This window comes from Pipistrellus hanaki, assembly GCF_964339955.1.
Source record: "Pipistrellus hanaki genome assembly, chromosome: 10".
NCBI classification, from domain to species: Eukaryota; Metazoa; Chordata; class Mammalia; order Chiroptera; family Vespertilionidae; genus Pipistrellus; species Pipistrellus hanaki.
The window spans coordinates 18,930,763-18,948,528 of NC_140512.1; the positions used below are offsets into that span (position 1 = coordinate 18,930,763).

At 40.9% G+C, this 17,766-nt stretch overlaps 1 protein-coding gene across 8 annotated transcripts in view; it reads right to left on the reverse strand.

Annotated features, from left to right (window-relative positions):
• The window catches only part of MAGI2 (membrane associated guanylate kinase, WW and PDZ domain containing 2), a 1,098,541-nt gene that overhangs the window by 48,149 nt on the left and 1,032,626 nt on the right, over positions 1-17,766 (reverse strand). For all 8 annotated transcript variants that reach the window (XM_084897036.1, XM_084897035.1, XM_084897034.1 and 5 more), the window contains one exon: positions 1,569-1,707. In XM_084897036.1, coding sequence (XP_084753162.1) covers positions 1,569-1,707 — 139 coding nt within the window. The remainder of the gene's footprint in view (positions 1-1,568; positions 1,708-17,766) is intronic.

Here is a 17,766-nt window from a genome sequence, read left to right on the forward strand (position 1 = left end):
CTGCAGACAAGCAGCTGGCACAGCGGGCCGTGCAAGTGTGGACCAAACAGTGATTGAACGAGAGAAAAGGAAGCCCAGGAGAGCCATGTTGTTCAGATTAACATTTAAAAGACTAACCTGTTAGAACAACAGGAGCAATATTAACTCTCTGAAAATTCCTTGGTATAGGTAATAGTTCTTGCCATGGAGTGAAACATACCTTTACAATCAGGTATTTTTAGAAGTGATAGAGTCTCACAGGTCAGTTTGATATTACCAAATCACGTAATGCTCCAGGGTGCCAAAAGCTACTGTATTCTAAGTGTTCAGCTTCTTTCCATGAAGGGACTAATGCTAGATTCGTCTAATAGGATCAGGCCTGAGCTTATTGCTAATATTAATATTTAAAATATTTTATTATATCCAAACATTAAGAGTTGCAAGTTGGGATGAAATATATCCTTGGGCACAGAGCCAGCCCTCCAGAAAGTTCTGAATCCTTTCCCACTCTTGATGTGAGGGCTTGCTGCCCCTCTCTGTAAGCTTTGTAGGAGTATCAAGAACCTAGAAACAGAGTATTTAAGGGCTTCTGAATACAGATATTTCAACTGAACTCAGGACTATACTGACCTCCTAAATAATAAATAAGGTAAATTAGGCAAAAAAAGAAAAAAAAGAAAGGAAAAAATTGACATGAAAAAGTACTATTTAGAATGTTTGGAGTGGAGGAAGGTAGGGGTTAGAGGAGTGAAAATGAGAGTCAATTTATCCAGATCATCAGTTTGAACTACTTGTTCAGGTTAGCTAGTTATTAGTAGATCCTTTTCCCATAACCTGGAAGGCATTATCTATACTGCTCTTTGCTGATACCTATCTATCTCCCTGTCTGTCTGTTATTCTTGACATTATTTAAAGAACAGCTCAGGTTATGTAATGAGCCTCCCGCCATTCCTTAGTAATTCTGTCAGTGGTGCTTTAAGTGGGCTCCTTGGAAGTAACACCATTAAAGACTCTGGAAGAAAATCTATGCATTAAAATGCACATAAAGCCTTCCTCAAAAACATGTAGATATACAACATGAGTGTGAATTTTCTGAATATCCCTAAATGCCAAGGAAATGTAATCACTGCATGAACTGAAGTTTACATTTTCATTTTCACACCCTGAAGATTTGTTCTTGCTTTCCCCCACTGGCCCCAGTTACATATCCTATGGGACAGTGTGATGCACAAGCAATTTTAGGAGATAATTGATATATTACTGTGAACTCAAATGAACAGAAGACTATCAGTCAAATTACGAAGGTTCTAGTATCATAGTGACATCTGGATCTCCCAGCACACTCAGAGATGCCCTGAAAGGTTCCATATTTGATATTTTAAACATTACTCGACTATAGGGGCAACAGAAAGAACACACACACACGTATATATCCTGAGCTTAACTGTATACATGTGTATAGGTATCTAGTGATAGCTAAATATATATTTAGGTAGAATTAAATAACTGACATCGTCTTATAAATAAGCTCAGGCATTTACAGGTCACGAGAGAAACAGAGAAAAGGTGAATGAAAACGTGAGACGCACCATACTCTGGGACCTGCCCCGTCCCGCGCTTCAGCAGCAGCCTCACTCTTCTTCCTCCGGATTTGATGAGTTCTATTGCTCTGGCGTGTGTCATGTCCCTTGTGCTCTCCCCATTGATCTCAATGATTTGATCTCCTACCTGGCAATTAAAGAAACATTAAGTCACCCACAGATGGTTCTACTCAAGGTGCATTTCCAACAGATTAGATAAGCGTCGTAGATTACCGGGGAGCGTCCAAAGGATTTGGTTACAGCCTGCTGCTTCTTCGAAGAAGAAGCTAGTCCCTGGCTGCATCCTGAATCTGATCACCAAACTTAATTTACTTTTATAGAAATTAAAATATCAGACCAGGGAGGTTGTAGTGCTATGTCACTAATATGTAGCCAGTATGGCAGAGACTATAAATTATTTAGTGTTTTTTTTTTTTTTTAAATTAGGGAATCGATTTAATACCATTATCCCAAATAATGCAGTATCTTTGCTTTAAAACAAGAAATAAACACCCTAAGGCCCTTTCATTGAAGACAATGCCAGCTTTGGGCTTAGTGCAGCATCTAATTCAGCAGGTTGGATGGAATGAATGGTTTTTGGGCTTTTCTGTGAATTTTTCCATTATGCATCATTTAAATTTCCCTGGGTGCTATTGTGATATTGCCTTCTTTGTAAACACTGGTTGGTTGATATTCAAGTTCAATGATGAATTTCCCACACAGTCCTTTGAATTAGAAATGGGATCCTCCATTCTCTACACATGACTAGTGCCCTTGCTAAATCTTTGCTCTGTTCACACCTGGTTGCCAGAGCAGTTTGGTTAAATACCAATTCTTCCTGATTTGTCAGAAATGCCTGCGTTCCATAAGCAATTCCCATTTAGCCTTTGTGAATAGACATTTGTAATAAAAGAGGTTCAACCATGAGCTCATCATGTAACTCCCAAGTGCCATCATTGTCAGGAAACTTTGAATTAAAATATGTTTCATTTCAGTGGAAATCACTTCAAACAAATTAGCCAGAAAAGCACAATGAGTTGCTTTGTAAAAATGCTATTTTAGCTGGGACCCTTAAGCAAAGCCGATCTCAGTCTAAACTCCACAATGCAGACAGCATTGCAAGTAAACTCTATAGGAGAGCACTCTCAAGGTGGGTGCTACAGGCTGGGCTGAACAGGAACAACTGCCATCCCAATGGCAAGGGGCCACTAACATAAGACCACCTCCTGAAAGTGGAGGGAAGAACACACATGTGTTTGTTGTAGCAAGGAAATAACATCCTTTAAAATATATATATATATATATTTTATATATATATATAATATATATATATATTTTAAAATATATATATTTTAAAATATATATATATTTTAAAACTGTAAAACTCAATAATAATATATATATTATTGAGTTTTACAGAGAGGGAGAGGAATAGAGAGCTAGAAACATTGATGGGAGAGAAAGAAACATTGATGGGAGAGAAACATCGATCAGCTGCCTCCTGCCCATCTTCCACTGGGGATGTGCCGGCAACCAAGACGCATCCCCTTGACCGGAATCTTCAGTTCACAAGCTGATGCTCTATCCACTGAGCCAAACCAGTTAGGGTGGAAATAACATCTTTACCTAAAGACAATTCTTCAGGGGTAAGGGTTCCAAGGCAATGAAGGGAAAGACTCCTCTCTTTATGCAGTACTCAGTGGCCCTCAAAAGCCTGGTTTTGGGAAGCAGAAGAGGTTGGCCTCACTGGCATGACTTTCACATTCCACAGAAGAATCATGAAAGACAGGACTATATTAATTTTTTTTTTAGAGCCAATCTTTGCAACTCCCCCCCCCTCCCCAGGTCTCCTTAACTGTCTTCTTTCCCATGAGGCAACAGGCACAGCCTAAAGTCCAATAGCTTGCTGGAGGCCACATATCCAAGCCAGAGGCAAATGGGACCAATTATTCCTCTCCTAGCAGTCCCCACCCATGACTGAAACCTCATGGCATGGAACTAAATTATAGACATAAAACAAAAATTCTCATGAAGTTATGACAGCGAATCTTCATTCCTAGCCAGACTCTTCTGAGCTTGACTCATATATCCAATCGATTACTAAATATCTTCACTTGGATGTCCAACAGACAACTCCAACTCAGCACCAGCAGACTGGGCTTACCATTTTTCTACCAAAGCAGTTCATTTTTTTGTATGTTTATTTTCCCTTTCTCTACTAAGAGCTCGTGAGAATTAAGGGGAAAAATTATCATGGCAGAGTAAGTGGTGGGTTGGAAGACTGTGTGGGATGTTGAGAAGCGATGGGGTTCAAGGGCTGCACAGGGGCTGGGCTGATGTTGCCCAAGTGGGAGTTTCAGGGGTGGGGCTCTGGGAAGAGTTGGTGATTTTATTTTTATTGTTCCAAAGAGACTGGGCTGACCTCTTGGCTTGGCAGATTGCCATAATTTCAGCTTCCTGTGAAGGGGCCCCTCGGAGGGCGAAGAGAACATTCTGATGTTGGTTAAACTGTGAGTTCTCAGCTGCTTGCCTAAGACTTTTAGTTTCTCCCAAGCTCCTACCCCTTCCGGGACCCAGTGCAGTTTGCTGGTTTCCTGCCTCATTGGGAGCAATGGGAGTTTGGGAAGAGTTCAACATGTTATTATATTCAGAAAAATATATATATATTTTTTTGGGTAGGGAGTTATAGTCAGGTAATGAGATGAAAATGCTGCTACTATTAAAGACTCTGAATCTCACAAGGTGTTCTGGGCATACTGCAAAAATGTGCCAACTCATTTGGACCTAGAGTCAATACCGTAGTAGCAATCAGGCCCGGCCAGCGTGGCTCAGTGTCGATCTATGAACCAGGTTCGATTCCTGGTCAGGGCACATGCCTGGGTTGCGGGCTTGATCCCCAGTGTGTTCCTCTTTGAAATCAATTAAAAAAAAAAAAATAGCCGCAATCAGTGCAGGTCCAGCCTTAAGACTCCTGCCTCTCCTTGCAAAGTGGTGCAAATTGTACAAAGGTTTCGTCTTAATTTTCATTCCAATATCAGTATTATGTACAGTCATTGCAAATGAAACCCCCTAAATAAATTTGGGAAGTGTAGAGAGATGGATCTGTTGGGGGATGGGGCGCGGAGAAGAGGTTCTCTCATTATCTTCCAACCGCACCTGACTTCACTGCAGCCGCCAGGGTGCAGCCAGAGGGAGGGCATCACTTTCCTGGCTCCCATGTGAATCGATTGGGGACATTATTTGGATGAAATCAATGGAAAATTCCTTTGGGATTATGAAAAAGTCTCACCACATGTGACTCAGGTGTAGTCCCCCGCACCCCGCCCCGGCCCGCACCCCCTCTCCGTCTTCCCTAATACTCTCTCCACCATGGAGCTATCTTCAATTGAGCTGCATTACTAAACTAAAAGTCTCATTTAAAGTTTGTTCTTAGAGAATTTGAAAACATCAAGTTCTAGCTAGAGTTGAGAAATGGGGGAGGTAGGAAAAAGGAGGAAGAGGAGGAGAAGGAAGAGAGAGAGAGAGAGAGACCCAAATCACACAGAGGTAGTTCAGGAACATATGTGTTGTTTTGTGTGGGTCAAGAAGATGAAAATTCAGGAAACTAACCAAAGGAGTTAAGATAAATCCCAGACTTTTTTTTTTTTTAGTGGGAAAAATACTGTTACCTGTGGTACTTTGGGACAACTAATACCCTTACAGCAATGTCCTCGGGACAAGGGGGTGAGATGAGACTGCCTGGCACAGGCTAACAAGTTCTGCATTCTGCGCACATATCACGGCAGAGTTTTCTTTAACGAAACTATGACCAAATCCTTGTACTTGGTTGGGGCTCTGCAGATAAAACTTTTTCTCTTCTTCTTCTTTTTTAAAAGTTTATTTTAGAACAAGAGTGAAAACTTTTGCACATCTATAAGGCAGAATTGTTTTGATAATCAATGCCACCCACATTCGGCTTTACTGATAGTATCCCAAATGGAACATACTTTTCTAACCAAGCTAAAGCATGAGTAAAGGGCTGTGACTAAATAAAGTCAAAGGAAAGGCAAGGCCCCCAATCCCAATCCTTAGACTGATTCCCCTCACAGGATTTAAAATCCTATCATCCAGTCTCCTAATGCAGTGGTTCTTCACTTGGCTTCCTATCAGAATCCCAGGGACTCTTTGAAAGGAAATCCCCATAACTAGATTGTATTCTGGCCTACTCTCTGGGGGTGGGACCCAAACATCAGTACTTTTTTAAGCTTCCCAGGTGACTCCAATGTGCAGCCGAGGTAGATTACACCTGCTCCGAGGCTGGTAACAATGATCAGCAAGTTCCTCAACTCATCACTCCCGCTAAGAATGGGGGAATCTGATGGGCGCTGCTGGCTCTCATTGATCCCATCTTTCACTCTGCTCAAATACTCCATATGTTATCAGCTTTGAGTGCAATTTTGAGCCTTTCCATGTCTTAGCGATTTTTAGAGCACTATTTAATCAGGCAAATACCAGCAAAGAGAAAAGATAGAAGACATTTCCATAAGACATGATACGAATAAATAAAATAAGTGGGGGGAAAAAAAATCTCAGGTTTAAAAGTAATGTATGAGAAGTCAAAGCCTGTGAGATTTTATTTACACAAAAGAAGAACTATATTTTAAAGGGACTGATTTAAAACATGTTTTTCAGCTTTTCCTATTCCTTGAACACAAAACTGCTCCCGACTCCTAAAGATTTAAGATGGGTAATTATTAAAGAAACACTCGTTCCCTTTCCCCTACAAAAAACCCCAAAGCGCCAAGGTCCCTATTGTATGTATGACAAACCAGATTACTTTCAGCTTAAGAACATCGGCAGCTCCGCAAAACCGATTACAGATATGCCAGCAGGAAGGTAGGAGCTGTGCGAAGTCATTACAAAAAGCCCCCGAAGAAAGCAAGACGATGGAAACAACAATGGGAAAATGAGGAAATACAAACAAAATAAGAAAACGCCAGGTATCTGTGGCCTCCCTCGGAAATGTGACCTGTGCTCCACGTTCAGCATAAAAGAGAAGCAGAGGCCATTCCTGGGTGGGCATCACAGGCCAAGCTGGTGCAGCCAGTTGGGGGCAGATCTTGGTTCCAAGAAGGGAGAGATTCAGTGAACGACTTGCTGGGATTACAGCCAGGTCTTGGTCTTCCTGCAAAAACCATAACTCCTTGTCCCCTCTTTTCAACGAGATGGTCCTTAACCCCTGCCAAGGCACTAACATCATTAATATGGTCTCTGGTTACAAATGGCACAATGGAAATGATCCATGGTGGTCTTACGGAAATGACTTGTTTGTCACCACATTTCAAAACAAACTGCTAGTCCCAGGCCATGGGTCTGGGAAACCAGAGGTTGGTGGCCAGTACTCAGGCCAGGGATGTTTATCTTTGTGAGGTGAGAGGGGGAAGCAGGCCTGGAAGCTTCTGCACTCTTGAGCCTTCTCATCATCAGCTCATGGATTTTTGTTTAACTTCCAATCAATCCTGAGCTGGTTTTCACTCTTTGTTTTTCAATGGCTGCGGTGAGGCCTCCCCGAGGAAGCGGAAGCAGCCTTTCACTCTCTGCACAGACCCATCAGATCCTCAAACTTCTCCTGACTGTGGAAGTCTGGAGAAGGATCATTTCCCACCCCACCTCCTGGTCCCCTCTTTTCAACAAGATGATCCTGAACCCCTAGATTAGAAGAACCAACATCATTAAAGTGCCCATACTACCCAGACTTCCGGTTCCTCTCATTTTTTGCTACTGGAGTGTCTTTGGTCCATCAGATACCTATCCCAGCCACGAATAATATTGCCATACACCTGTGTGTCTTCCAGGTAACTCCCTTCAAAAGCCTAGCTCTGTCTCTCCAAGTTTGCCAGCCCAACACAAGCTCTGCCAGCACCCGTAGGGAGTCCCGTCTGCCCCGGCGCTGCCCTGCTGTGCACCAGCACGTGAGGCTGAGCAAAACTCTTTCCCTTCTTATTGAAAGGCCAAGCTAAGGGTAAACATTTTAATATTCCTTAAGTGGTTAATAGTTCAAGTTGCAAGGAAACAAATATAAATGCTGCCGTGTATGCATTTTTTTTTTTTAAGCCATGTCATATAGAGAGTATTTGGTTTGGCTCAATGAAATCTTTATAAGAACTAGATTAATCCTGATTTATTTCACCCCGAGTCATGGTGGTCTCCACTCAAGGCTGACTCGGACATCTCCGCACACAGGCTTCACTGGGTGTAACCGGTTAATTGCGCTCGGCCCACAGCTGTACCTGAGGGACCTAATTCACATTATTATAGGACTGAAATGATACTAGATTATAACGGAGTGTGAGGAATTGAACCCCTCAGGATTTTATGCAATAAACAATGGATATCTCTATTCCTTATTTTATGAAAGACCTAACTGTGGACCATTTTGGGGGGCTAATCATCTAAGGTCATAGGTTAGCTCCATCAGAATTTTTCACTTAAGTCTGTTTTTTCTTTCTGCTGACTCTAGACCTCTGAAGATAACGTATCTATTGTCTTTGTGTCACCTAGATCTGTCACAATTCCTGACAAGCAGGCTCTTGTGGAGTAAATGAGTGTTAGGTTTGATTTTCAGTAACAGTAGCAGTCTTTGTTCTCATTACATAGTAAGTTCAGCTTCAGTGCACCTCAGCATACCTTAACCTCTCTTGAAATACTGCCTTAAACACTTCCAGCCAAACCAAACCAATTTCAATAGTACTTACAGGAGACCAAATTAGGTTTCAGTAATGGTGACCTACAAAAATTGTTAGAGACAGGCAAAGTTATGGGAAACAAATGCTGAAGGCTTGAGCGAAACAGGAATGGAGGCTGAGTCTGAATGAAATCGTAAGTGCCAGCAAAAAAGGTCAGCTATGAACTACTATATGGCAACAAATTGGACAACCTGTGTGGAAGACAAACATATAATCTTCCAAAACTCAATCAGGAAGAATCAGAAAAACCTGAATAGACCAATAACAACTAATGAAATTAAAGCAATAAAAAAATCCAAAAACAAACCAAATAAACACACAAACAAAAAAAATGATAAAAAACAAAACAAATCTAAGCAAACAAAAATCCTGGACCAGATGGCTTCACAGGGGAGTTTTACCAAATATTCAAAGAAGAACTATCTCCTCCTTAAACTATTCCAAAAAAATTCAAGAAGGAAGATTTTCAAGCTCTTTTTACAAGGCCAGTGTTACCTTAATTCCAAAACCAGATAAAGCTACAATAAAGGGTGAAAATTATAGTCCAATATCCCTGATGAACATAGATGCTAAAATCCTCAACAAAATATTAGCAAATCAGATTCTGCAATACAATTATTCATTATGACCAAGTGGGATTTATTCCAGGGATGCAAGGCTGGTAAAATATTCACAAATCAATAAATGAACATAAACAAAATGGAGGCTAAAATCATATGATTATATCAATAGACCCAGAAAAAGCATTTACCAAAATCCAATACTCATTTTTTGATAAAAAATCTCAGCAAAGTGGGAATTGAGGGATCATACCACAACATAATAAAAAACATATATAACAAACCCACAGCCAAGATCATTCTCAATTGGCAAAAAGTAAAAACATTTTCCTTAAGAACAGGGATGTCCACTTTCATCACTGTTATTCTACATAGTCCTAGACACAGTAATCAGATAAGAAAAAAGTAAAAGACATCCAAATGGGAAAGGAGGAAAGTAAAACTGTCCTTATTTGCAGATGATGATGTTGTACATAGAAAACCCTGAAGATTGCACAAAAAAACTACTAAATTTCATAAATGAATTCCATAAAATAGCAGATATAAAATTAACATTCAGAATCTATGGCATTTTAATAAAATAATAACAAACTCTCAGAAATAATCCCATTTACCATTGCAACAATGAAAAATAAGATACCACCATGGCTGGTTTGGCTCAGTGGATAGAGCATCAGCCTGTGGACTGAAGGGTCCCAGGTTTGATTCCAGTGAAGGGCACATGCCTGGATCGCAGGCTTGATCCCAGTGGAGGGGCGTACAGGAGGCAGCTGATGGATAATTCTCTATCATAATTCATGTTTTTCTCTGAAATCAATAAAAATATATTTAAAAAAATAAGATACCTTGGAATAAACTTAACCACGGAGATAAAAGACCTGTACTAGGAATGCTAAAGGACATTGAAAAAAGAAAAAGAGGAAATACAAACAAGTGGAAGAATACACCGTGTACATGGATTGGAAGAATTAACATTATTAAAATGTCTATACCACCCAATGCAATCTATAGATTCAATGCAATCCTTATGAAAATACCATGGCATATTTCACAGATCTAGTACAAATATTCCAAAAATTTATATGGGACAAGAAAAGACCCCAAATGGTTTCAGTAATCTTGAGAAAGAAGAACAAAGTTAGTGGATCATAATACCAGATATAAAACTATTATACAAAGCCATTTTAATCAAAACTGCCTGATATTGGCACAAGAACAGGCAAATAGGTCAACAGGACAGAACAGAGAGTCCAGAAATCAATCCATGCCATTATAACCAATTAATATTCCGCAAAGGGGGCAAGAACATGCAATTGGACAGGTACATCCAAAAAAATGAAACTAGACCACCAACTACACCATACTCAAGAAAAAACTAAAAATGGATAGAATAATTTCTTACTTTTTGTGACAGCATGGATGGACTTGGATATCATTTTGCTAAGCCAAATAAGCCAGTTAGAGAAAGACAGATAGCACACAATCTCACTTATATGTGGAATCTAATGAATAAAATAAACTGATGAATAAAGGAGGTCCAGAGGCATGGATGCATGGAGCAGACAGACAGATTTCCAGGGGGAAGAGAGGTGTTGGTGGGGGGAGGGGAAGAGATTAACGAAAGATCATATATGTATATATGCATAGTTCATGGACACAGAAAATAATGTGGTGAAAGCCTGGAGGGAGGTGGGGGCTGGGTGGAGGGGAAAATGGGGGACATCTGTAATACTGTCAACAATAATAAAAAAAAAAGAATAAAAAATAGAATAAAAATTTCAGAATTAGAGCCCTCACTACTGCCTGCCACGGACACCGTCACTGGAACTCTGACAACAGGACACTGGGCCAAATTGGAACAAAAGGCAGGCTGGTTTTAAAATTTGATGCTGGAACCTTTAATATGTTATGGCTGCTTTCACAATTAACCTTTATTAAGATATCATTTAATAGTTAGTACAGTAAAAATATTTTCCAGGGGGTTACACTGAGTGTTTTGGTTCACCTTTCCATTTCTTCCAGCAGACCTGTGATTGAATTAGAATTACAGGCCGGGCATTGTTCTAAACGGTCGTGCAGGACTGCTTCAGCCGGGCACCTGCGCCCAGCAAGCCAGCAGGCTTTCCCAGAAAGAAAGCTTCTAACCCACCTGGAAAGTGAAATGCATTTTGAGAGAGTAACGACATTCTGCGAATTTTATTTGCCTCCATATGTAGGTTGAAAACTGCCTGAGACTCTCTTTATACTACATTTTAGATAGTAATCACTTCAAAAGAAAACTTCCCAACATTTCTCAAGAAACCTCATCAAAGTAGAAGTGTGAAATAGCCCTACGGTGTATAGAAAAGTCCTAAAACAAGCTGATGCCTGAGCACATACCTGCTTAGAAGGGCCATGAACATGAGGGGAGCAAGCGGGTATAAGAAGTGATAGGCTACTGTCACTTGATGTGGGTGGTGCACCTTATTTCATGTTTTATTTTATTTTAATTTTAATGTGGGAATTAACCCTTTTTGAAAGATTCGGTCACAGCTTAAAAAACTTTCAGTCTCTGACCTGGTGGTGGAGGAGGAGCCCTGGCTGGTCATTCAGGGGGTTGGTTTTGGTGGAGATTCAGGGAGCTCTCCATTTAGGAGCCTCCATTTAAAGAAAATCCTCACCCAGGGATATTTATTTTGATTTTTCAGACAGTAGAAGGGACGGAGGAACTGAGGTGGGGGAAGGGAGGGAGGAAGAGAGAGAGAGAGAGAGAGAGAGAGAGAGAGAGAGAGAGAGAGAGAGAGAGAGAGAGAGAGAGAGAGAGAGATATCAATGCGAGAAAGCCACATCGGTGCCCTGACTAGGGCTGGGGATTGAACCTGCAACCGAGGTAGGTGCCCTTGATTGTGAATCGAACTTGTTACCCTTCAGGCCACAGGCCGATGCTCTAATCATTGAGCCCAAAATGGTCAGGGCCAGGAGCCTCCATTTTTCACTCTGACTTTTAAAATTCTCTCAGTCAAAGTATGGAAATACATGTGAAATTTAAAGATGATGCTGGGCTTAGTTATGCAAGTCAACTCTAAATGACAATTTGGTGTTTTCCTCACCAAACCTTTCTCTTTTCCTTGTCAAATACTAACTGACATCTCATACAGAGAATTTTATTAGATGGTTTATTTCTAATTCTCCTTTCAATTGGTGTCGATGTTCCATTCTTCATGGCTCCCCTCCCCACTATCGCTCTTTGGGTGATTTTTTCCTACCATTCGTAAGTGTTCCTCTCTCCCTGCCTTTGCACATCCTGTGTACTTTGTCTGGAGTCTGCACTCTTCCCTTCAAGCAGCTGAGCCCTACTCATCCTTTAGGACAATCCCAGGTATGACCACACCCAGGACCCTGCCATGACCCCACCAGGCTGGGTTGGTGCCTTTCCTCAGTGTGTTCTGGCCACTGCCCAGCACTACAATGTGAGCTTGCCAAGAGCTGAGACTCAGCCACGTGGCGAAATACCCATGCATATTTGTTCAATGGGTCAATGAATTATGACAAAAAGAATTTTTCAGAAGTGTTTTAAAAATACCATGCTCCTTAGTTTTAAGCCAAATTTAAACTATATATATATATATATATATATATATATATATATATATATATATATATATAGTTTTACATTTGGTTTCATGATATATGTCAATCAAGTTTAACCATGATCAAATAATACAAAGTGTATATAAGTGCCTTGTACACTCTAAACTACACAAATTTAATCTTTTATTAGTAACTATAGTTATCATCATCATCATCATTATCATCATCATGGTAGAAGAAAGAAAAAAAAATGCAACTTTGGCAAGCTTTCCATATTGAATCTAGGAGAGAAACAGCTGATCTACTGAAGATATTTCTTGGGGAATAAATATTATTTATTGAAGCAAATGCTTTTTCTTAAAATATCACTGAGAGGTTAAAAACTCGAAAAATCTTCTGTTGATTTGTGAAGTGCTGTCCTTTAGGAATTCTACAGAATGTTAATGCTATTCTTTATTCTGTGATTTGAGGACAAACAGTTCTTAGAAAAAGAATCTATTGGAAAGCTGGGCAGATGGTCCAGACCCTAAGCAGAGACATAGGGTGACTGCAAGTGTGGCTGCAGACAGAAATGCAAACACAGATCTTCAAGACAAATTGGCTGAAACAAAGTATTTCCTGGAAGGAAAAACACAACAATTCCATTTTCATATGCAGGCTTGACTGCTCAGCGAAGAAGAGACTGGGGAAATATCTTAAAATTATCTGCCTGAGCCAGAACAGAAAGCTATCATTGGCAGCTCAGCTAGTGGCTTATCTGTTTGCTCAGAAATCACTTACGTTAGGTCATGAAGCCAGTTTCTCTTGTTGACTGAAAAACAGAGGAAAGGAAATCTAAGAGAAAGCTTTCTATTGCGTGGAGGCTATGTGGACTATTTCCTTTCCCCTGGATGTAATGGAGGGAACACCAGGGATTATTATTCTGCGGTTCTCTAACCAGATGTATTTATTTCCCAGATGCACGCACCAGGTTTTGTGCGATGTCTGTGATACAGGCACAGACCCTACTTCATATGGCATTTACATTTCCTTTATGTGTGCCAAGTCCAGGCCTGACATGTTAACAGTGTGAATTAAGCGTGGAAAAGATAAACCAAAATGGGTGGCTGGGGTGTCGGTCAACTGGGATTTGGAAGATAGTTTAAGGAAGGGACTCTTTCAGAGGTGTGGGCAGGGTTCAGACAGCCGCAGAGGGCTGTGGAGGCACTAAAGGCTATGCAGGGCAGATGGCATCACCTGAGGTCTGGTTGAAGAAAGGAAGTTACGAGAGGTCTAGTGAGAGCTGGAAGCATGGAGCAGGGGCTGCCTGACTGGAGCCGTGGTTGTGGAGGTCGGAGGGCAGAGGAGGGCAGAGAATGATCTGGGGGAGGAGGTGGAACAAAGGGAGCACCAACACTGGGCTGGGGTGTGTGGAGTGGGGATAGATTTTAAAAGAATGAATAAATATGACAAATGAAGGTGGCTGTGTCCCCTAAAACTCCTAGGTTGAGGTCATGACCCCCCAAAGTGATGGTCCTGGGAGGTGGGACCTTTGGATTCGTACTCTAAGAAGAGGCCAGAGAGCTCCCTTCTCCCTCCCACCATGTGAGACTCAGCAGGAAGACCCCGTCTCTGAACCCACCAAGATGTGGTTCTTCCCCAGACACCTAATCTGCCAGGCCTTCACCTTGAACTTCCAGTCTCCAGACCATGAGACATAAATTTCTGTCGATTGTGAGTTACCCAATATGTGGTATTTTGTTATAGCAGCCTGAATAGAATAAGACAAAGGCTTTAAGAAGTAATTTAAGAACAAGACCAAAAAGTCAGGTGAGAGTAAACTTGCGCATCCTGAAGAAGCTATTTTTGGAAAACCCCTTACGATATCATTATAGAAAAATAAATGGCATCAGTGTTACTGAGTTGAATTTGCTTCTAAAAATTGCTAAATATTTCAGAGTTGCTTTTGTATCTTGGCAGCTTCCAGGCCCCCTCAATTCCACACCCTCTGTCTCCAGCAACTGTTCGTCATTTCCCACTTCTCTTGCCTCCGGGTGCCACTCACTAGCCCCCTTTTCTTTCGGTCCACATGGCCGCCACTGCCATCTTCTAAAGCTCACCTCTGCCTCCTTCTCTCTCCTCCTCGAATACCTCCCCTCCCGCTCCATACTCCTAGAACAGAATCCAAACTCCTTGACCTGGTGTGACGATTGTCCAGGACCTCGTCCCCAACATTGCACCTCATCCCTACATTCTCCCGGGTTTAATGTAGCCTGCTTCTCATTCCTCCACTTTCCACTGGGATCTCCCATCTTGTACCTCTGTTTTGCCCTTGCTTCTGCTAGAGATTCTTGCCATTCTCCCAGACTCTTCCCAGCCCTTCCTGTAAACATGCCCATTTTTCAAGGCTCGACCCAACCCCCCCCCCCCCCCGGAGGATCATTGGTCCTCCTATGTCTCAGTGTCACTGCACCTTACTGCACCTCTTACAACACTGACTGCAGCCCTGCCTCTTGTTCCAGGTCTCTGCATCTATTCTCCCCATCGCCATTTCTGCACCTACAAAATTATAAACTGGAAAGAGGGATAGTACTCTCTAATAGCAGCTAACATATTGCCTTAAAAACAATAGATTAAAAAAGTTGCTTGTAACGGGGACTAAGTTTATTATTGTGTACAGCAAACATGATTAGTGGAAGAGGGGCTGTCTTGGGGGTGGAGCTGAGGGTGTGTGGGAGTTGGAGAGAGAGGGCTTTGAGGTCAGCACTCTGAGGGCAATTTGTGCCTTGCTCACTGTTGTTTTTGACCATTGACTAAGGTGCCCAACACAGGTTAAGAGCCTCATAAACATTAGTTAAATGAGTGAATAAATGTTATTTGCTTCATTTTGGTCAAGGCTCACCTTGAAGTCATGAGAACAAGGTCGTAACACAAGTGCCTAACAAGTGTTACAATAGGAAGAAGGTGAAAGTGTATAAAAGTAAAAAAAACCCCACAATCTTCTTGCCTGAGAAGCAAGCTCAGAAGCAGCAACGCCTCACCGGGAACCTGCTGAAGACCCAGCCACAAGGTGGAGGCATCTCTTTTCTTTTTGGAGTAAACAAGCTTTTCCTGGCATAGCTGGCTAAAAGCAGGCATTCATTTTTGTATTTACTGAGTCCTGTGAGAAGCACTGGGACATAAATCCATATGGGACTTAGATTATACCTCCCACACTGCAGCTTCAGGGCAGAGCTCGAATTTGATAACATAATACTTTTTATTTCTACAATATTTTTTTGTGGCACCTAGCACAGTTCTGACCAGTGCATGAGAGAGGTGGGAGGGAGAAATGCTGATACACCCATTAAACCATCCACCAGGGCATTGAGGGCAAGGAGTCCATTTTATTAATTTTTTAATCTCTGGCTTCTATTATCCTTACTTAGGGCGGGTATTCTGAGCCTCGGGAGGAATAGAGATTTGTGAAGGGCCACCTAGCTTATAAGTGAGGTAAGAAGACAAGACACAAGTTCTCTAATCTCCAAACCCAGCACTGCTGCAGGGGGGAGAAAGGCACAGAGTAGGCTTCACTTAGTTCACAGTTAAAGTTTCCTTCTATGTCAACAAGAAATGAATATGTTTGTAATTTATTATTAATCTTTGCTATATTGTGTAAAAATACCCACATAATCATGTGTCACGAATGCCTCTGAAGTCCAGGTTCATGCAAGCATGAGTAAGACGAGAAAGGAGGTGTGATGAAAGGTATAATGAGATATCTCTAATTGTGAATACGTCTAGTTGGTACTTCATGTGTCTGAACTTTCCTGATCACTTCAACTACTTTCTCCTTGAATAAATGTTACTTTTATAGTGTCAGAGTTCAGGTCAGCAGAATAATGGATGTCCTTGTGCCCACTTTGGACTTGCACAAGGAGTATATACACAAGGCAGAAAAACTCATGTGTTTGGGGTCAACTATTTTTGGTTGCAGTGAAAATACAGTCTCTTTTTAATAGCTTCATTTTAAGACAGCTCTCCACAGCATCTTTACTCACTGGCACCATATTCAATTGTATTGGCAATAAATGTGTGGATTACAATATTTTTTCTATTGAGATGCTAACACTGAATAAATAGAAAGTTAGAGCAGCATTGTAGCACTATCATTTCGATGCACAAAATAAACATTATCCACTTTATTTTCTTTTGCTACTTGGAAGTCACGTATTAATTACTTAAAATTTACATCTAGGAATGTAGCCCAGTGCCTAAAAATCTCTCTTCTGTTCAAGTTAATTCAGATTGTCCATCCATGCATGCGAACAGCTGAGCTATGAAATTGGGCTGCATGTTTTCCCTGCAATAATGAGAAGATAATATTCCTTAGGAGTAGTTAAGTGACATCGCTATCGATAGGTTAATTGGAAATAAAAAATGTAATGCTCTTTTAAATCACTAGAATAAAAAGCCTCTGGTTTGTTGTAGCTTCCCAATGTACTTTTTGAACTCTCCCCACTTGGAAGTCTAGGTTGATAACTGTCTGGTTAATGTAACTGGGCTGCTTTCAGAATTCCACATACATCCCATGGTCAACCAACCATTTTCTAAAGAAGGCTTTCCTACTTACATCTTGACCATAGTCATCTTGCTCCCTCTACTCCTTTACCAAATCTTGAAAAAAATGACTCCTGCGTCCGACAAAGTACACGAAATATTGGGTGGAAAAAGAAATGCAATTGGATGTGAGGGCATGAGAGTTGGCTGAAGCTGGGAATATGATACATGAGACACCCTCCATGTTCAGAGCCCAGAGTACAATTTGCTATTGTTTTTTTAAATAAGTTTAGTAATTAATTTTTAAATTTCTTACCTGAGGATGTGCTTATTCGTTTTAGAGAGAGAGAAAGAGAGAGAGAAAAGGAAATACACACACACAACCTTTTGGTAAGTGAAATGATGCTCCAACCAACTGAGCCACACTGGCCAGGGCCCATAATTAATTATTCTGAGGAAGGCAGCTAAGTTAACCTAACTTTATATGATGCATCCTAACTATATTCAAATTATTTCCAGCTCCCTGTGTGAGTATTTACACTTATGCTACTATATATATGCATTTAGATTTCTATCTCTACACTGGCTGCCTGATTAATTACTAACAGCTCATTGTGCAGTTGTGAAACCACCCAGATGAAAAAATTGATCCGTCACAGTAATTAGCACTTACTTACTATAGTCTCATGCCAGATACATCCTAGGCATGTTAGAAACATTGTCTCATTTAGTTCTCAAACGACACAAACAGGCAAACATTCTCTCTATGAGTTAGAGAAAACAAAGCAAAACAAATTAATATTGGTAAGTCCAATTCAAATTCATTTTTTTACC